The 22,558-nt window shown below is 36.2% G+C and overlaps 3 protein-coding genes and 1 long non-coding RNA gene across 4 annotated transcripts in view; all 4 read right to left on the reverse strand.

Annotated features, from left to right (window-relative positions):
• LOC107779045 (sodium/hydrogen exchanger 1) overlaps window positions 1-22,558 on the reverse strand; it is a 175,000-nt gene that overhangs the window by 38,713 nt on the left and 113,729 nt on the right. The window lies entirely within an intron of this gene.
• Window positions 1,756-2,610, reverse strand: LOC142171370 (uncharacterized). The gene is made up of 2 exons (XR_012700933.1): window positions 1,913-2,610; window positions 1,756-1,850 (listed from the first exon to the last, which is right to left on the reverse strand). It is a non-coding gene; the product is annotated as an uncharacterized LOC142171370 (long non-coding RNA).
• LOC142171361 (putative disease resistance protein RXW24L) lies at window positions 9,508-10,477 on the reverse strand (the record flags this gene model as incomplete). Its single annotated transcript, XM_075233720.1, is given in 1 exon segment — window positions 9,508-10,477. A coding segment is annotated over 1 exon segment (681 nt), but the record flags the coding sequence as incomplete, so codon positions are not given.
• LOC107767749 (putative late blight resistance protein homolog R1B-17) lies at window positions 15,884-19,388 on the reverse strand. The gene is given in 4 exon segments (XM_016586835.2): window positions 15,884-17,428; window positions 17,431-18,266; window positions 18,268-18,503; window positions 18,882-19,388. Coding segments are annotated over 4 exon segments (2,199 nt in total). The 5' UTR covers window positions 18,945-19,388; the 3' UTR covers window positions 15,884-16,364.

A 22,558-nucleotide genomic window follows, 5' to 3' on the forward strand; every position in this document is an offset into this window, starting at 1 on the left:
AGCAAACACTCACCCGACCATTAAACCTAGGGCTACTCTTATTTCGAGTTCGACCAAACACTCACTCGACCAGTAAACCTAAGTCATTCTCACCCAACCACAAAGCCCAAGGACCACATTGATTCAAGTTCGAACTACTACCCCGAACCGGGATCTACGCATCAAGCTTAAAAAGGCTACTGTGCCTCAAGATTGAGCAAATCATTTTCATTTGGCATCTATCTATCAAGCCTAAGGGCCACCTCAGTTCAAGTTCGAGGATTCACTCGGGGACTACCTATAAGAAACGGTCGAGCGCAATACCTACTATCGGTCCTTACTATCTCAATCTTGGACCTTCGAATAAATATTCAATGCTAAGGCACTTTTGAACAAGTTTACAAAAGGCGAAAGATTCAGAAGCTATGAAAAGAAGAAAGTTTTTATATTCATGTCAAAATCATTTACAAAGCAAGACGGCCCGATCAAAATTTCTTTACGAAAGATCGAAACGGTCTTATAACAAACACAAAAAATACTAAAAGGACTTAGTCCTCTCCAGGAGCAGCATCTTCACCCTCAAGGCCTCCTTCGCTCTCAGAACCGCTCGTACTCCCGGTATCATCATCATCGGGAAAGGCCAACACTCTGGCTTCAGCTTCGAGCTCTTTTGCATTTTCGATTTGTGTAAGCACCTAATTTTTGACAATACTTGAGATTTTTCAACACTTTTTAGTACGTAAATAATTTTAAGTTTAATCTACATATTTTAACATTTATTTCATTTTAGTAGGTTTTATTTAAGAAAATTAAAAATCACAAAAAAAAATTAGCTAGTATTTTTATTTTACACTCTTAAAAGTTTTTTTTTTATTTTTATTAAAGCAAGAGCCAATGAGTCATTTTCATGTGCCAAGATTCTTCCTTATCTTTTGTAACAAACTCACATGCCCATACACACTCTTTTTTCTTGGCCACCAATTAATCCCTATACCTACACCTATATATCTTCCCCACACAACACACAAAGAGAAGGACCTAATCTCCAAAAAGAAGAGCAGCCTCCCTTCACAAAATCACCCGCCCAACTTTAGCGAAGAGAGCTTCAATTTCATTTAGATTTTGATTTTGATGTAATAACAAGACCACGAACCGGAGCCTCGACGGAACCTCACTCGACTCCTCAACTCATCATTTCATCACTCTCCTTGAACTACACGCAACCTGATTCTCTTATGACCCGGGATATGTAGGCTGTCCAAAACCAGGACTCGGTTGCACCATTTCCTTTGTTTATTTTTCCTTTTGAATAAAGATTTGGTCAAAATTTAGTCACACGGCTCACTTTGTCTTTGCCTGAAAACTCTTCATGTTCCCAAATAAAGAGGGGCAGCTGTGAGCACCTAATTTTTGACCATACTTGGGATTTTTCAACACTTTTTAGTATGTAAATAATTTTAAGTTTAATCTACATATTTTAACCTTTATTTCATTTTTAGTAGGTTTTATTTAAGAAAATTAAAAATCACAAAAAAATTATATGTTCTTAATTTTAAAAAATTTAGCTAGTATTTTTATTTTACATTCTTAAAAGAAAAAAAAATTAATTAAAGCAAGAGCCAATGAGTCATTTCCATGTTATAAGATTCTTCCTTATCTTTTGTAACAAACTCACATACTCTCCCTCAAAACTCACGTGAACACATTCTTTTTTCTTGACCACCAATTAATCCCTATACCTACACTTATATATCTTCCCCACACAACACACAAAGAGAAGGACCTAATCCCCAAAAAGAAGAGCAGCCTCCCTTCACAAAATCACTCCCCCCCCCCCCCCCGACTTTAGCGAAGAGAGCTTCAATTTCATTCTGAAACCTGCGTGGCCTTTTAGTCATGGCTCATGTCCATCACCTTTAGAATGTGAAGTGACCCGTTTGAGAGCTACCCAGGAATATTCATAAGCTATAGAAGCAGATTCAATCACAAAGTCCTACCATCACCGTCCTCTATCAATTTCTTTGCCAAAAGCTATCAATAAATTACAAAACAGAGATGGATTAAACATTGAGGATAAGTTTCAGACTAGATCTAACTCAGATCAAGGTTGCCGTTGAGGTTTGAGTTGCTAGTTTCGTCCGGATTCTGAGGCGAAAGCTCCGGACAAGAGTCGTCGAGTTGTTTAACCTCTTGTAATTCCAATTTGGTTGATTTATACCAAATGTCTGTTCTCGCGTCTTCTCGACTGATTATTTTATCCATTTACATTGTTATTTGTTAGTGTAATTATTGGGTGATACGAGGTAGTTTTTTATATTATTGATGTTTGGATTGTTTGATTTCGAGTGTTTCTATGTTCATATCCTCATTGTATCTCTTGTTAATTGTGCGAATGGATAGATATAAATCACGTTTTAAAAAATAATTAGATTTTAAATCATAATCATTGAAATTATGTTTTTCCTCTTTCTCTTGCTAGCAATTGGGTTCTTTGTTCTGTTGATCCGAGTAGCCTGTAATTTATCTTCATTTAGCTTTACATGTAATTTCTTGTATCATAGGTTATGTTGTGCTACTATTTTTTCTGCTTCAAGAATGATAACTGAAAAACAGGCAATTTCGGTTATAGACAAAATTGTTTGGGAAAGCTGGCTGTTTCGTTGGTTTTAACTTGCTGAACTGCTTACATTGGGCTAACAAATTTAATTATAGTTAACCCAACATCAATAATATTCCAGCTAGTATATCTTCTTAATTAATAAAGATTGTTCCATAATAGATAATTCCAATAACTAAACACTGCCCTATTTTTACAATAATTTCCATAAGTCATGGCCTACAATAATTTCAAATTTTAGGAAGAATAATGAATACCGTTAGAATGCTTTGGGCGTGTTTTAAATCTATTATCGTGATTGTGTACACGTTCGCGTGTTATAATCAGGATTCCAAATTAAAATCAAGGTATGCGTTCGCGCATCTTTGGGCGAAACATTCTTAATAATAATAAAGTATGATTAATTGTGTACACGTACGTATGATATGATTCTTGACGCGCCAAACGAAATGAGTAAACGTACGCATGACTTGTTTCTAAGATAATTCTATAATTATGAATAATCAAGCAATTTAAAAGCGGTAGAAGATAAAATGCACATAGGTTCTAAAATACGTAATTAAAATAATTTAATCAAGCCAGGTATGATTAAAGCGACCATGCTAAAACCACAGAATCCGAGAATGCCTAACACCTTCTCACGGGTTAACAAAATTTCTTACCCGGTCTTCTGGTTTCGCAGACTTTAGAACATAGTCCAATTTCCTCGATTTGGGATTTAAAATAAATCGATGACTTGAGACACCATAAATTATTCCAAATGGCGACTCTGAAATTAAATAAATAATCTCATTTCGATTAATGTCACTTTAATTGAAAAAACTCCCCTATTCCCCCGGAAAAAAAGAGGTGTGACAATCTCAGCTGAAAGATTGAAGCCACGCGCATGGATCTCCTCTAGAGTCTCCCTCCGAGATTGGCATTTAGCATACTCGGCAACCCAATTTGCTCGAACTTGAGCAGACTCAGCAACCTCTTTTGCTCGAACCTGAGCGGCTTTAGCATCGGATCGGTAAACAACCACCATTTCATCAGCATTAGCCATGGCTATTTCGGCTTCCGATTTGGCCGCTCACAGTTCCGAGGCCAATCTCTCTCGATCAGAAGTCACTGAGCCCAACCGAGACTGGAACTCCTCGATATCCTTGGCTTGCACCAAGGCTCTCTTTTTCGAGCTTCGGAGTTGGGCCTAGACCGAGGACAGTTGAGCCCGGGCAACCTCTTTTTCAGAAGCAAGGCGGTCCATGCTCTTTTTCCACTCCTCGGCCCCCGCTTTCACTGCATCCACCTCGACGCGAAGCTTCCCAACCATATTGAGCTTTTGCTGAACCTGCGGGACCGAACTATTAGCCTTCAGGCCCAAATCAATGTCATTAACTTCAAAGGCTCTGTTTACCTGCTCAGACAAATTGGTTTTTTCTTTCCGAGATGATTCTAGCTAATCTCGAAGTCCTCTTGCTTTTCCTTCCCGCTGCTCACTGAGAAGCTTGAAGGTATCTCTCTCCTCAGTAAGCCCTCGAATTTCGGCTTCGAACCAGCTCAACTCCCCCCGGGATCGGAAAAACACCTCGTGATAGAGCGCATAAGCCTACAAAAAATAAAAGGGAGTTATACAAAAGAAGACAAATACAAGTATAAAAGTTGACAAAGAGAAAGCGAACTTACCCGATTCAGGGCTTGCTGAGCTTCGTTGAATATACGAGGAATCTCCGCCTTGCCCGAGCTCTTCTTCGAAGCCTCCAAATCGCTCGGACCGGTAGCATCTTCTACTCCAACAAAATAACCACGGAAAGGATCTTTCTCTCCATGGGCTCCCTCCCCATGATAAACCTCCACAACTTGGGCGTCATGTATCATGGACTGTGAAAACGAAGGAAAAGAAGGGTAATCGCCGATCTCTATTGCCCCGATTATGTCTTTCGAGGTGCCGCCTCCATCTCGGGGAACCTCAAACTCGGTTCCTGCATCATCATCAACCGTCTCTTCGACGGATTCGTTGCCCCGAGGTAAAACATCCTCTGTCTCCCTTTGCTCGGGAACTCGGTTCGAAGTCTTCTCCTCAGTTTTGTCGGACCTGGGTGAAGCAGAATCAATCCCCACCGGTCCCAAAGCTTTATAAATATCGGTGCCAGCCCGAGCACGGGCCACCAGTCCAGAGTTATTTTCTTCTTTTTCTTCTTCTTCATCCCTAAGACGCTGGACCGATTCCATAGTCAACAAGATTGTGGTTCCCGTGGGCTTACGGACTGTCCTCTTCTTAGGCTTTAGACCCTCGAAATCCGAGGTCCTTTTTCTCTTACTTTCCTTCAACGTCTTCGAAACAGGCGGTGAAGCTCCTTCACCACCAGACGATGGCCTCATGACCGCATCTTTTTTGAGACCTGCGAAGGGAGAATATAAGCATGCTTCGAATAAACATGTCACCTCGAACGACAAATGAATCGGTAGAACAAGATGAAAGCTTACCATGAGTACGAGCTTCCCATCGACCTTTCGACAAATCAGGCCATGAGCGCTCGGCAAATGATGACGTCGAGACTAGGTTTTTGACCAAGTTATTGAGGTGGGGAATCACACCCGGCATCCAAGCAACGACTGCATTGAGAAAGATACTAATAAGAAAGGATGAAGAAGTAAGACAAACAGAAATTTAAAATGGGCTCATACTTACGTTTCATATTCCACTTCTCAGGAAATGGCATGCTCTCGGCCGGGATCAGATCCGAGGTCCTCACTCGAACGAACCGGCCCATCCAGCCCCGATCCTTATCTTCATCTATGCTCGACGTGAACAACTTGGCGGCACGACGTTGAAGTTTTATCAGCCCGCCTCGGTAAAGTCGAGGACTATACAATCTTATAAGGTGGTCGAGGGTGAAGGAAAACCCATTGATTTTGCTCATAAATAAACGGATCAAGATCACGATCCTCATGAAAGAAGGATGAATTTGGCCGAGGGTCACCTGATATTTCTTGCAAAAATCAATGATGACTGGATCGAGGGGACCCAGCGTGAAAGGGTAAGTATAAACACTCAGATACCCTTCCACGTGGGTAGTGATCGATTCCTCTGGTGCCGGTATCACGACCTCTTTGTTTACCCAATTACAATCTTTCTTCACCATATCAAGGAAACTTACTGGTATCGAGCATATGTATCTCGATACCGGCTCGCATCGACCGACAACCGAAGAAGGTTTGTCAACTTTAAAATCAGAATCAATAACACACCCCCCGGGAACGAGTTCTTCAAGGCGTGGCTCCACCATCGTTTTCTCACCGGCCGGCCGAGATGAGGAAGCAGCCTCTTTCTGAGGAACGGTTTTAGATATCTTGTCCATCTAGATTTTCAAAAAACAAAGAAGACGGGAAATTGAAATATTTCGGTGTTTGATGAAGAACAAACAAAGAACTTTTCAGAACCTGGAAATAAATAATTTTGGAGAAGACGAAGAACTGTGAAGGATAGAATGAGAAGAGTTGAAAGTAAAAGTTTAAAATGATGACGAAAGGGGGCTATTTATAGATTTGGCAATGACGGTTCAAAATTTGCAGTGGCCAACCATCGTCTGACGCACATTTAATGCCTTGGTAACTGAACTGACGGGACATTTGGCACATACGCCATAACGAGGCTCAATGCAGACGTCAGTGTATATCTAGTCATATCATTGAAAAATCACATCGTTTCTCGCCACATTCTTTCTGAGAAATGAGGGGACTATCTGTATACGGTCAAATACGAGTTTTCCCTTCGTGTAATTAATCGAGGTTGGAACATGATGAACCGAAGATCGTCATGTAACTTCGAGATAAGAAGTAAAGCCAGGTTATCGAGCTCAAGATTCAGGGACCGATCAATATCGAGCTCGAGTCAATATCGAGCTCAAATCAATATTGAGCTAGGATATGAAGTAGTGTTATCGAGCTCAAGAGCCAGAGACCGATCAACGAATCAATATCGAGCTCGAGATCCAGAGAGACATACATTAATACACGCTCATATTCAAAAATTATTGAGATTTACACACATGTATTAAAGATTATCCTTTTTTGGGCTTTGGATATCGATTCATCTTGCTTGTTTATAAATCATTCTCTCCTCAATTTGGTTTGTATTTCATTCCTTTATACAGTGAATATTCGATATATTTCTACTTACTTTTCCGATTTGTACCAAGTATTAGAACTACGTATAAATTCAACTCTATCCGTTTTTCGGGTAAATAATTTTATGTCTCAATTCTGAGAGAATTTGGTGAAGATTCGAGTTGGTTTTGGTTAGAATTTCATACTGAAACTCGAATAAAAGGACATAATAAATTGTATATATTTTATATGTCGAATGTAGAACCGGTATACAAAATATATATAAATAATATAATTATATATAAGTTGTATATAAATTGTATATAAATTGTGGTTTCTAACTGGATTTTCTATACAAAAAAATTGTATTTAAGTTTGTAGCTTTGAAATTTAGCTCGTATATATACGAAAAAGTCCCGCAAAAGAAAAAAAGCTTGTTTCTTTGCTGGGTTACAGTCTAACTGGGTGGTCCAGTTCAGGTTTTAAACTTTTAAAAGAGAAAAACTTTATTTTTGGTTTTTAGAAAATTTCTTTTACTTTTTTATTCTATATAAAGATGGTTGCAATTTTTAAAAAGAAAAACTTTATGGCCGAAGCAGACTCTTTTACCTACTACTAGCTTTAGTGTACGTGCGTTGCACATGCTTATAGTCTCAATAATACAAATTTATGAATAAATTATATTTTTAATCATATAAGTAAATTCCTGAAATCCTATGCTAGAGAGTCCATTACTCAGATGGTCACTCAACTGTCCGAAATTATCTACCAAAATCATCTTTCTTTTGTTTGTAACAACAAAGTCACTTAACTATGCCAATAGCACACTCAAAAGGTCACTCAATTAGATTTCTCAAATTTTTGATCGCCAAATACCTATTTTACCCTATAAAATTATCAACTTTTATCTTCTTTTCTTTTCTTTAGCTTTTTAATATAATAATTTTTTCTCTTTTTAATTTATATTATGGACTTACCTTAGAATAAATAAATTTTGTTTATAAATTAAAAAAATTAAAATAGTATTTAAGCTTATATAATGTTAGAATAATAAAATATTGAGCATAGTAGAAAGTTAATTAGAACAATTTATTCATAATAATAATTTTGATATTAACAAAAAAACTCAAAAATTTATTTACACAATAGAGAATGAAAGAAAATAAAAGGTATTTTCGTAATATACATTCATATTCTTGAATATTATTCCCAATTATATTATTATTTCGATATTATATATGCTAGAAAAATATTTTTTTATTTTTTATTTTTAAATAAAATATTTTGTTCTATAGGTAAGTCTAAATGTTGATTAAAAAGAGAAAATATTATAATATTAAAAAAGAAAAAAAAAGAAAAAGATAAAAGTTGATGATTTAGAGGGTAAAATAGGTATTTGGCTATCAAATATTTGATAAATCTGGTTGAGTGACCTTCTGAGTGTTATAGGCATAATTAAGTGACTTTGTTGTTACAAACGAAAGAAAGATGACTTTGATAGATAATTTTAAAAAGTTGAGTGACCATATGGGTAATGGACTCCTATGCTAGGACATTATTATAGAAAATAATATGGTTAGTAGATAACTATTATCTGTTAATATTGTGTTTAAATAAAATTAAAATAGTATTTGAGGTAAAAACATAGATCAAGTGAAAATTATAAACTAAATATTAAATGGTGTGCCATCATAAGTTAGATTTCAAACGGATAATGTAATTTGATGAATCACTAATGATTACTATTATATTTTTTTAAAATATATATTTTTAACCTATACCCAAAAATAATAGCTGACATAATGTATTTTTTTTTGTATATAAATATGTGTATTATATACATATTTTATATATATATTTTGACTAGCGAGGGGGGGGGGGGGGGTTTCAACCTGTGTATTGCACTACGTAGTAGTTTTCTCTGTCTTTGTGTAGTGACTTGTTCTTCGGATGAAATGGTGCAGTCATGTAATTCTCTTTGAAAAGTGAAATTAATATGTACCGAGCTATTAATTTGAGTACATCTCAAGATAGTTCCTTAATTATATTCTTATGCAGTTTTGGTGTTTCAAATTTGTCAAAATATTTAAGAAAATCTGGTAGTTAGAATTAGCGTGAACAGTGAAAAAAGTAGATTTAAGCAAAAACACTAGAAAATTTCTCTCAAATCCCAGAAACTGCAACACCAACAATTGCACCAAATACCAGAGATAACACAAAATAGCACCTCAAAATACTGTATAAGCCACAAGAAATAGATCAAACTTACTGGAACTGCACCTCCAAATATGAGTTTCCTTAAAATCTGGTAGCATTAAAAATGTCAACTTCCACTTCTTGAAAGGTTATTCTTTTCCAAATTTGGATAGATTCATATGCTTAGTATACTATTGCTCAGGACTTAGACGCAACTAGTACATTTTTCTTGCACCAATTTGTATAATTTTTGAGATGGCATATCCTGCATTAATAATGCTTACAGCACATGATGAGGCCTAATGTTGAAAGCAGCACCTATTGAAACATCTTGATCATTAGATACAGCCACTAAAGATCACAAATCAAGCGAAGTAGAGATATAAATAGATCCAAAGAAAAGAAGCAAGACGACTACCTCCGTTTCTCTCCTTAGACCGACAATATTATGAGACAGAAATAAGGCGATTTTTACCTAATACAATAGTGTGAATTCTAATAATAATACCTCACAAACAAGATAAATCTTGTTGCATTGGAGTTTCTTGATTATATGAAGAGTTTTCACATGTTAGTAATAGTATTTCTTGAAAAATTTACAAAACTTAAAAAACTGATTGGCAAACAATTCAACCCATGCTAGAGGTTTCCCTCCTTTTGCTTCACTTCCTTCTTGCCCATCACAGCAGAGAGTTAAAAAAAAAAGAAAACTTGAGAGTACTCATCACAATAGTGGGTAAAAATACAGCACATCCCTCTGCAAAGAAAATTACAACAGAGAAAGAAAAGGAGTGAAATAGCATGGAGAAATGCATCTTTAGCCCCAAAAGCTGATGTACAAGGTACAGATCTTCCATTCTTGCCCCTCGATGATTGTGTCTACAAGGTACAGATCTTCCAGCTTGGGCAGTCTTCCTATTGTTGATAGTGAATCGAATAACTGTACCAATCGAATTTCACCCACAGAGCTTCTAGATTCCAGAGACTTGAAAAACATGAAGGCAGAGATTTAACTTCTGTTCAGATTTTTAAGAACCTCTAATGGACCAATGTGCATATTTCATTCAGCAAAGAATCATTCATCTTGATAAAAGAGTCATCCAATACCAACACTCTAAGAAGTCTTAAGTGTCTTAGGTGACATATATCATAAGGAGTTGTGCCCAGTTTCTGTCCACGTATCAGCAAAGAATAGAGGTGTTTACCAGAATGCCTTTTATTTTTTGAATGGAACAACACAAAATTGTTATGCCCAAAGTGCTCCTTATCATATCCAATGGTCATTTCACGTGGCATCAGATCTGAAGAAGAAGATGATGGAGCACTTGAACTTATCTCGTCAAACAACTTTTCCTCTCTTGCTTTTATTAAACAAAAGTCATGCACAAGATCATGAATTTGGCAAGTCTGAAGGTAACCCATCTCACTGAAAGAAATAACCAAGCTACTGGAAAATAAATTTTCCAAATAAACATCCATCACTTCTTCCACACTGTTCATCTCTGTGTGTTCCGCAAATCCTTCGGCATGCCAGAATCTTTTCAAAACTTCGACTAAAATTTCTTGGTCCTTCCGATAACTTGCAAAGTAAAGCGTTTACCCGAAAAATGGATAGAGTTAAATTTATACGCAGTTTCGGATATGTGGCGTAACTTAACACAAAATGTAAGGATAAATAGAAATGTAAATATAGATTGCAGAGATTGCGAAATAGATAAAGTTACCAGGAAACAATGAATCTTAGGATTCAACAAATAGAATCAATCTAAGCAAGGTGGAGATTTGTAATATGGCCAAATTTTCATGACATTTGCCATGACATAATATCCATTATAACAAATTTGTGGTTCATGACATTTGCCATGACATAATATCCATTATAACAAATTTGTGGATCATGACATTTGCCATGACATAATATCCATTATTAGGCCAAGGATTTCTTGCTATAAATAGAGGAGTTTCTCCTCATTTGCAAACACACCAATTCAAGAGCTTTTCACTCTTGTCTTTCTTTCTCCTCCTTTATTTTATTATAGAGTATTTTGTAAGAAAGTGAGTGTTGAAAAACACTTGTGTGAACCCTTTCTTTGGAGTGATCTTGTGAGGTTATTCTCTTGGGGTATTTGGGATTAATTAGAGTATTTACTCTAATTTTGTACTCTCTTTTGTACTCTTGTTGGTATAGTGAAATTGCTCCTCTCCGCTTGTGGACGTAGGTCACCTTGACCGAACCACGTTAAATTTGTGTCTTCTTTATATTCTTTAATTGCCGTTATTATCACCTTCCATTGTCTTTGTTATTGTCATTATACCGTTGTTTGGCTAAATTTCGCACTACCCGAGTTTCCGATCCTAACAAATTGGTATCAGAGCCAGATCTAACTGGCCAAAATGACTCTAACAAGGTTTTATGTTGAGAAATTTGACCGAAGTGCAAACTTTGGAATGTGGCAATTAAAGATGGAAGCTATCCTAATTCGGGATGGCTTAGATTTGGCACTGCAAGGAAAGGAAAAGATGCCGGACACCATGACGGACGAGGAGTTTGCCGTCATAGACAAAAAAGCAAAAGCAGGTATTATTTTAAATCTTTCAAATGAGGTTTTGTGTGAAGTTGCAACAGAAAGCTTAGCCAAAGGCATATGGGAAAAACTTAAAACCCTATATATGAAAAGAACAGTAGAAAACAGACTTTACCTAAAGCAAAAACTCTACACTTTTCGTATGGCTGAAGGTACCTCTATACTTACTCATCTTGATACTTTTGATTCTCTTCTTATGGATTTAAGTAACATAGATGCTGAAATCAAAGATTAGGATCAAGCTGTGTTATTGCTTGTTTTATTACCCAGTCGTTTAAACATATAAGAGATACTATGCTTTATGGAAAGGATAATATCTCTTATAAAGATATCACATCTATTTTGAAATCAAAAGAACAAATAGATAGAGATATTACTGGGGAAACTAGTGGGAACCAAGGGGAAGGCTTATTCATAAGAGGTAGATCCAATAAGAAAGATTCAAGTAGTGAGAAACCTAAATCAAGGTCAAAATCCAGATACAAAAATGTCATGTGCAAATATTGTCATAAGAAAGGTCACATTATTTCTGAATGTTTTAAATTGAAAAACAAAGAAAAGCATACAGAAAAGAAAAATGAGCACAAAAATATTAACATTGCCGAAGCAAGTGTAGCTGCTGATGAGACTGAGGGAACTATTTTTTTAGCAACTAATAATAGTTTCAAATCTAACAATGAGTGGATTTTAAATTCGGGTTGTTCATATCATATGTGTCCCAGTCGGGATTTATTTACCACATATGAATCTATTGGAGGTGGAGTTGTCTTGATGGGTAACAATGTTACCTGCAAAGTTATTGGAAAAGGTACAGTCCAAATCAAAATGCACGATGGTGTGGTGAGAACTCTCACCGATATTAGACATGTTCCTGACTTGAAGAAAAATCTCATCTCTTTGGGTACTCTAGAATCTCTTGGGCGCAAGTACACAGGTGAAGGTGGAGTTCTAAAAATTTCTCATGGTGCTCTTGTGATCATGAAAGCACGCAGATCTGGTACATTGTATACTCTTTTGGGATCTACTGTTACAGGTGCTGCTGCAGTTTCAATATCAGATAAATCAGATTCTGACATCACCAAATTGTGGCATATGCGATTAGGGCATATGAGTGAAAAAGGTATTTCCATCCTCAGTAAAAGAGGCCTCTTATGTGGCCAAAGTATCAGAAATATGGAGTTCTGTGAACATTGTGTGTTCGGGAAGCAGAAAAGAGTCAGCTTCAAATCTCCAGCGATTCATAGAACAAAAGGTACTTTGGATTACATTCATTCAGATCTTTAGGGTCCTTCACGTACCCCATCAAAAGGTGGTGCCAGGTATATGTTAACTTTCATTGATGATTATTCAAGGAAAATTTGAGTTTATTTCCTGAAAAATAAAAGTGATGTTTTCTTAAATTTCAAACAACGAAATTTTTTGATTGAGAAGCAAACAGGAAAACAGGTTAAGCGGCTTAGAACAGATAATGGCTTAGAATTTTGTAATGATGAATTCAATGAATTTTGCAAGAATGAAGGAATTGCTCGACATCGTACTGTGAGAATGACACCTCATCAAAATGGTGTGGCAGAAAGGATGAATAGAACTCTTTTGGAAAGGGCTCGTTGTATGATTTTAAATGCTGGGTTGACAAACGCCTTTTGGGCAGAAGCTATCTTTACAACTTGTTATATTGTCAACCGAGCTCCTTCTGCACCTTTGAACTTTAAAACTCCAGAGGAAATGTGGTCAGGTACTCCTGCTAATTATTCTGATTTAAAGATATTTGGTTGCCCTGCATATATGCATGTAAATGATGAAAAATTAGAGCCAAGGGCTAAAAAGTGCATTTTCGTTGGGTATGCATCTGGGGTGAAAGGATACTGACTATGGTATCCTGATCCCACGACACCAAAATTTATAATTAGCAGAGATGTAACCTTTGATGAATCCTCTATGTTACATTCTAGAAAAGAGTCTTCTAGTTCTTGTAATACAGATAAAGGAAAGAGTACACAGAACTAGGTGGAGATTGAGATTGACATTCCTTCTGAGCCAAGCTCATCAACTTTGGAGCAAAATACAGTTGAAACTCCTGAAGTTGAGACAGAAGCTGAAATTCCTAAAGTTGAGACTCCTGAAGTTGAACCAGAAGAAGAGGAGTATTCTATAGCCAAACATAGACCAATAAGAGAAGGTAAACAACCATTAAGGTTTGGAGATTATGTTGCATTTGCTTTTTCAGTTGCACATGAAACTGAAGAAATTGGAGAACCATCAAAATATTCAGAAGCAGTTTCTGGTGCTGACTCAGCCAAGTGGCTGATTGCAATGAATGAAGAAATTGAGTCTCTCCACAAGAATGGTACTTGGTCTCTTGTGAAGTTGCCATCAGGAAAAAGAATTGTTGGTTGCAAATGGGTTTTCAAGAAAAAGGATGGCATTCCAGGGGTTGAAGATGCGAGGTATAAGGCACGATTAGTTACAAAGGGCTATAGTCAGGTACACGGAGTTGATTTTAATGATATTTTCTCACCTGTTGTTAAACATAGCTCTATTCGTGTCTTGCTTGCCTTCGTTGCCATGTATGATTTGGAATTAGAACAACTTGATGTTAAGACAACTTTCTTACATGGCGAACTTGAGGAACAAATATACATGCATCAACCCGAAGGATTTGAAATTGAAGGAAAAGAAGATCATATTTGCTTGTTGAAGAAATCCTTGTACGGATTAAAGCAGTCTCCAAGGCAATGGTATAAAAGGTTTGATTCCTTTATGTTGGGTCATGGTTATTCGAGGAGCATGTATGATAGTTGTATTTACTTCCGGAAGTTAAATGATGGTTCATTTGTGTACCTATTATTATATGTTGATGATATACTCATTGTTGCTAAGGATTTAACAAAAATTCACAATTTGAAAAGTCAGCTGAAAAGTGAATTTGAGATGAAAGATTTGGGAGCAGCTAAGAAAATCCTTGGCATGGAAGATCAAAAGAGATCGAAAAGCCAACAGGCTATTTCTGCCCCAGAAGAAGTACTTGGAGAAAGTCTTGGAGAGGTTTGGCATGAAAGATGCTAAACCAGTTAGTACCCCTCTTGCTGCTCATTTTAAGTTATCAACTGCTCAGTTCCCGCAGTCAGAGAAAGAAGAGAGGTACATGGCACATGTTCCTTATTCCAGTGCAGTCGGCAGTATTATATATGCAATGGTTTGTATACGTCCAGACATTTCACAAGCAGTGAGCGTGGTAAGCCGGTATATGGCTTGCCCTGGTAAATCATATTGGCATGCTGTGAAATGGATTCTCAGATACTTGTGAGGTACTTCAAACACATGTTTGGAGTTTGGGAGAAATACTAACACTTTGGTTGGTTTTGTAGACTCAGATTATGCAGGTGATCTTGACAAAAGAAGATCACTGACAGGCTATGTATTTTGCATCGGGGGTTGCGCTATTAGTTGGAAAGCTACATTACAACATGTAGTAGCTTTATCTACTACCGAAGCAGAATATATGGCAGTGACCGAGGCGATCAAAGAAGCTTTATGGTTGAAGGGTCTATTTGCGGAACTCAGTTTACACCAAGGTGGTATTACCATTTTCTGTGATAGTCAAAGTGCCATTCACTTGACTAAAGATCAAATGTATCATGAGAGGACGAAGCACATTGATATAAAGTATCATTTCATCCGAGAAACCATTGCTGAAAGAAAAGTCTCTGTTCAGAAGATCAACACTAGAGACAATCCTGCTGACATGTTCACAAAACCTCTTCCAGTATCCGAGAAGGTGGAGCAAATTTACTATATCAACCAAAATTAGGCCAAGGTGGAGATTTGTAATATGGCCAAATTTTCATGACATTTGCCATGACATAATATCCATTATAACAAATTTGTGGTTCATGACATTTGCCATGACATAATATCCATTATAACAAATTTGTGGATCATGACATTTGCCATGACATAATATCCATTATTAGGCCAAGGATTTCTTGCTATAAATAGAGGAGTTTCTCCTCATTTGCAAACACACCAATTCAAGAGCTTTTCACTCTTGTCTTTCTTTCTCCTCCTTTATATCATTATAGAGTATTTTATAAGAGAGTGAGTGTTGGGAAACACTTGTGTGAACCCTTTCTTTGGAGTGATCTTGTGAGGTTATTCTCTTGGGGTATTTGGGATTAATTAGAGTATTTACTCTAATTTTGTACTCTCTTTTGTACTCTTGTTGGTATAGTGAAATTACTTCTCTCTGCTTGTGGACCGAACCACGTTAAATTTGTGTCTTCTTTATATTCTTTAATTGCCGTTATTATCACCTTCCATTGTCTTTGTTATTGTCATTATACCGTTGTTTGGCTAAATTTCGCACTACCCGAGTTTTCGATCCTAACAGATTCTTTACTGTAGAAGAATATAGCACTTTTATTACAATGTAAGCCTCAGAAAAACTTGTTCTTCAGAAATGGTAACCAGACCCTTTTATAGTGGAGGGATTTGGCTCTAAGCATAATAAAATAAACATTCAATGGGAGACCCATGATAAGTCAGCTTTTCCATAATTTCTTCTAAGATTCTCTCTAGTGGGATTGCAACGGCTTTTGTCTGCGAGCTCGATCTTGCTTAGAACCCTCGATTTTGGTTTGAGCTTGATTTCGGCTCGAACTCGTGATCTTGGTTCGAGCCCGATCCTGGCTCGAGCCCTCAAATTGATTCGAGGTCAATGTTGGTTGGTCTCTGGATCATCAGTATGATAGATCTACTCTGCATTATGGTTCGATTTCGATTCGAGCTTGATGATGATATCGAACTCGACAGGATTAGCCTTCCCGGGTTCGAGGTCAGTTTGTTCCACCTTAGGGGTCTTACTTCGATAGATCATCCTTCGAACTCGATCGGATGTGCTAAGGCCGAAATCTATTTCGACCGTATACATAAAGTAAGCACGACTTTAAGGGATCAGGTAAATGGTCATAACTTAATGTTATTACCTTCATCACGTCCACTTCATTCTGGAAAATGAAGGAATGCAAATTATTTAGAACTTCAAGCGAAACAGTCTTTTTCTTTTCCTTCTCAGCAATGACTCTAGCAATCAGATTAACCAACAAAGGAAGCCCTTTACAATTTTGGACTATTTCTTTTCCAACATCCCGTAGTTCATCAGGGCAACTTCCATTTTCAAAGACCCTTTTCTCTATTAACTCCTAACTTTCTTCTGGTCTTAGCAATCGAAGGTCAAGAGGATCACTGTGGCGTTGTGCATGCAAAGCCACTTTCTTATCTCGAGTTGTCAAAGTAATTCTACTTCCTTTCTTAGCTTCAGGAAAAGGTCTTGTTAACTCATCCCATGCTGCAGTATCCCACAAGTCATCTAAGACGATAAGGAACCTCTTTCCAAACAGATGTTTCCGTAGCTCAGTAGCAACATCAATATTATCTCTGTATTTTGAAGCTGAGCCAGTAACTTGATTAAAAATGTCTGCCAACAACTTCTTCTCGTCATATTTTTGATCAACTGTACACCATGAACGAATGTCGAAATGACTAGAAACTGACTTATCATTATACACTTTGTACGCCAAAGTAGTTTTACCCGAACCCGGTGTACCAGTGATCGAAATGACATCTAGCATTTTCGTTCCACTGGTGAGCTTACTAATAATCAAATTTGTCTCCTCTTTAAAACCTACGATTGTTTGAGCAGTTGTCAAAGATTTCCTTTCAACATACTTGGTGGGAGACTTCACAACAATGAGGCCCTTGTTCTTTGGAATCTTCTCAAGTAAATTAGGGACCTCTTCTTTGGAAAGCTTGATTTGTTTTACGACAAAAGAAAGTGAGAAAATAAGATTTAAGAGACCATTATCTCGTACAATAATTGAATCAATGAGATCTTTTGCTTCATATGCTAAATCTAGAACACGTGCCCAGAGATCTTTATACAATTCTTGCTCAACATTTATCAAAAAAAAGATCTTATGAATTCTATATCTTCTTTCACCAGCTTAATTTCTTCCTTTATCAATGCAGCTGAATAAGTATTGGAATTGAGCAAATCATTCAAGTGTCTGAGTAGAAGATGCATAAAGAGGAATCCATCATTCATTGGGAAGCAGAGTTGAGACGAGTCTGGGGCTTTTAAGTAAATATGTTTGAGATCTCCTTTCATGAGTTCAATATTTTCCATCAAGTCCAAAGTTGCATGATTTTTTCCATTGGTACTCTCTTCATTTCTTGAATTTTCTTCTAAGTTGCGAACAAGAGTTAATACCTCCCTGATAAGTTCTCCAACATGTGCCAAGAGATCAAACAATTTGTCATGGTGAATAAACTCCTTGGGCATATTAGTAAGAACGATTAATAGGAACTCTATCATGACATGAATGTTTCGAGCCCCTGAAGTGTTAGCGGTAATTACATTCACCATGTGCTCTTGTAGATGAATCAAATATCCCCTAAGAATGTCTGGATAGGTTTCTAGGAGCTGCTTAATGAAGCATCCAACTTCTCTTGACGCTGAAGCCCTCAAATTTGTATAACATATGTGCATAACATGCAGTTCAATTGGAACAATCTTCAAGATTAGTTGTGCTAGCTCGAAGTGTCGAGAATCTCCATGAATCCGACTATCCCAAAGGAAAAGTCCTATTCTCTCCGCCATAAGTTGAAGCTGAGGTAAGAAATATTCAATAATCTCATGCTCAACGCAACCACTCACTTTCAACCCATGGAAATATCTTATGTTGCCACATACATTCTGAAGAATTTCATATTCAGTCACTGATGGAAAAACCTGTTCAGCTGATACAATCATCCATACTATCCATGAAGCAGGGAAGGACTGATCGAAGCAGAGCTCTTAGCCTGTGTCCTTTGCGAGTCATTACATCTTCAAACTGCTTTAAATCGGAATAAGAAAGCTGGACATATATACAAATATATGCCAGCTCCAATTTCAGCATTTCAATTATATCCAAGTCAAGAGCTATGAAATCCAGAACATTGACAATGTCCTCCTTGCGAAGAGCAGAAAATGACACCTGCCGAAAAGACCAAACGTTATTTGCTATTTCTTTAATTTCACTGTTAAATTCTTTCCCATTACTTGAATTGAACTCGGTAGGGAATAGCAAGAAACCAAGTATAAGCAATAAAAGTTACTCCTAATCAATTTAATAAAAGGAGAAGTTTAGGCCCTAGGTTACATTTCAACCATAGGAACTATATTCCATTATTCTTTTAGTTATTTAAATTTAATCGATTTTTATCCATTAATTTAATTATATAATTCTTTCAACTAACTGCACGTGAATAATTAAAATTCACTAATAATGTAAGAAGATCTTTCGAACATTTGTATAATATTATTGTAGTCAACATTAGTTTTAATACGTATAAATATATATTGAATGACATACCTCAAATTTGTTTGCTAATTCCCCTTTCTCTCTTTCTCCTTCAATTTCATTTCCTCTTTCCATATGATCAAGTTCTCAAGATCTGATGTATAAAATATACAAAAAAATTCATCAGAAGAAAGGAGGAGCAAGAATACAAGAAACCGAAGAAATACTCTCTTAGTTTCTTTAATTTGTTAGGATGAGCAGTATTGATATATTTACTCCCACTGTCCCATTTTATTTGGTAGTATTTGATTCGTCATGAAGTTTAGGAAAGAAAATAGTAAGAATTTTTGAAATTTATAATCTAAAATAAATCATAGATATTTGTGTAGATGTAATCAATTCATTGTTTCTAAATAGGAAAAGTTAATATTTTTTTAGACTAACTAAAAAAGAAAGGGTGCCGCATAAAATGGGAGGGAGGAAGTAATAAACTCTTGCTGTAAAATTTAACATGAACTAGGAAGATTTAAGGAGAACTCATAGTTTGAGGTGCAATTTTTAGAGTTTCTGCTATTTTGATCTATTTCTTGTGGCTAGTACTGTATTTTGCGGTGCAGTTTCTACTATTTGTCCTATTTTTTTTATGTGTGATGCAGTTTTTGGCGTTATAATTACTGGAATGTTACAAGACTTCCTACTGTTTCTATTTAAATCTTCTTTTATCAAAGTTTCTGCTAAATCTAACGAACTGAGTTTCTTTAATATTTTTACAGAGACCGAACATGCTCAATTTTGGCAAACCTAAGGTAGCAAAAGTGCAAAACTATTCAGGAATATAAGCTTATAACCACTTCACAACTCTTCACCTCATGAGTTAACTTTTGCGCGCAAGTTCGTGATAAAGTAGTTCACAATCTTCACTGAATATATAAATTTTCGGATCTAAATTTAGGTGGGTATGTGACACTAAGCTGGAGAGATCAAATTAAAGAGGAAAAAGAAATTGTCGGTGGTGAGAATGCTGAAACTTATCAGTAAATAAAAATAAAGACAAAGAATGGCAGATTGATCGATAACAACGTAACAGTAGGGCACCAATCATGATTTTTTGAATTTCTAGTCTTAAGCATGTCATGCATGCTGTTAAGGATAAATGCGAAGTTTAAAATAAATGATTTCATAACATAAAAATGTAATTTTGTATTAAACATACTAAAAACGAATGCTACATAATTTTCTTTTTAGAGTGGACCTAAGGAATACAGTACAAATCAAAAGCAATACAATACTATTGCAATAGTCAATCAAACAAATCATTAAGATTAAGAAGAAACACGCAGATGACCAAGCTGTAATGAATTCTCTCAATAGATTAAGAGAATCACCTAACTTCTAACCAATATGGCATCTAAATTCCATGCAAGTTAAGGTCGATTATATATATATTATCTAGAACCATGTAGCTCAATTTAAGCTTGTTTTTAAGGGCCTTTTTGGATTCATTGAAATTAAGATATCCGATTCTGAATACACATTTAAATATGAAAATGTATTTAGATTTGAATACTGAATAATTAAGAAGGATAAGAGCAAGGGGACAAAGGCAACAGATCATTTATGTTAGGGAGGAAATAACAAAAATATGGTTGGACACTGTCTTTTATATATACTTCCGGGTAGTTATCTTAAGTTTGTTAAAATTGACTATTGTTGATATATCTAATAAACTCTGATCGTAAAATTTAACGGGAACAATAAATAAATAAAAAAGAACTAAAGGGAAATCATAGTTGGAGGTGCAATTTTTACAGTTTCTATTATTTTGCTCTATTTCTTGTGGCTAGTATTGTATTTTGCGGTGCATTTTCTACCATTTTGCCCTACTTCTGATATGTGGTGTAGTTTTTAGTGTTAGCTTTTCTGGAATTTGACAAGACTTTCCTAGTGTTTCTACCTAAGTCTTCTTTTCTCTAAGTTCGCTAAATTTAACAAATAGTGTGTGTTAAATATCTTGACATAGACCAAACACGCTCAATTTTGGCATACCTAAAGTAGCGAAACTATTATGGAATATAAACTTATAATAAATTCACAACTCTTCACCTCATAAGTTAACTTTTGTGAACAACGTCAGACAAGTTTGTGATGAAGTGATATCAAAACTAGTCTCACCTCATTTTGACTTAGTGCGACAATTAAGTCGGGCGGTTGAGCAATAGGGGCGGAGACAAAAGCCGAGCTACGGGATATGTACAAATTTTAAATGTAGAATCTAATTATTAACACTTGAAGTCATCGTTCTAAAATTTTAAAACGTATAAGGTTTGAAATCCTGGCTCCGACTTTGTTAAGCAATATTATGGGCGCTGCCTATTCGAGTGTAAAGCTTAGCGAGAAAGAGCGTTGGCCTCATATTAAAGAAGAAAAAGAAATTGTCGGTGGTGAGAGTGCTGAAAATAATTATCAGTGTGAATACGACGAAAACAATACGAAAAAAATAAAGAAAATGAATGACAGATTGATAACAGCCCAACAATATTGACACCAACTGGCAAAAATCTCTGACCCCATTCCAGGAAAAAAGCTGTAGAAAGTAACAAACGAAGAAAGCAAAGAGTCAAATAACTAACAAATTAAGATAGCAACGTAACATTGACACCAAGTGGCAAAAATCTCTTACAAAATAAAAATGCAAAATTCCAAATGACATTTTCAACAATTGATGATAGGATGCATGTATTATGCTTTGGTTCATCTTCGTGATTGCTTAGCCATTCCAGAGGGAAAATTCCTGCATGACTTTAGAAATTAAAGCAGAAACTGTGACTAATTAAAATTATAATTAACCTGTTGTCACGATCCCAATTTCTCTCTGTAGGATGTCGTGATAACACCTAGTCTCTAACACTACGTAAGCCTAGCACTTACTGATCTAATAACAGATTTAACCCAAACAACTATTAAACACAAACTATATATTCCTATATAAAGCCAACAATCCCAACATGATACAATATCTCAAAATCGACAGTACAAGTCATAAGCTCTCTAGGAAATTTTTAAGTACAACTGTTCAGGAATAGAAATAAACAGTACAAAGTAAAATATCAGAAGGTAACTCCGAGGCCTGCGAACGCGGCAACGTGTATACCTTGAGTCTCCACAGCAATGCCCGATCAACTAGCTAATGATCAACAAATTGTGAAGTACCTGGATCTACAAAAGAATGTGCAGAATGCGTAACATGAGTACACCACAACGGTACCGAGTAAGTATCATGACTAACCTCGGTGGAGTATTGACGAGGGACAGTCAATATACCTACTAGTCTTAATAATCTGTACAAGTATGAATGTAAACTAACAACGAACAATATCAATATAAAGCTATGCATGGTAAAAATAACAAATCAATACTTACAATAGAAAACTAGAAGCAACAATTAGCAACAAGGCACAACAAGTAATATCGTCGTAGAGTAAGATGAATACAGTTAAGTCCGGTGAAACCAACTAAGGAAAACAAGTAACAACTCAATAAGAACAACCGCTTTCGCACAAGGTTTATTCAAGAATTATTCCGAGGTACCACACCTCATAATCACAAATCACGGGTCCCAATTCAGGAACCCTAATTACCTGGCATCTTGTGCCCACATTATAAATCATAGCCGCACAGACAACTCACGTGTTGCACGGATAACTCACGTGCTGCACAGACAACTCATCACGTGCCAATACCATTAATAC

Source organism: Nicotiana tabacum, chromosome 17, assembly GCF_000715075.1.
Source record: "Nicotiana tabacum cultivar K326 chromosome 17, ASM71507v2, whole genome shotgun sequence".
Classification (NCBI taxonomy): Eukaryota; Viridiplantae; Streptophyta; class Magnoliopsida; order Solanales; family Solanaceae; genus Nicotiana; species Nicotiana tabacum.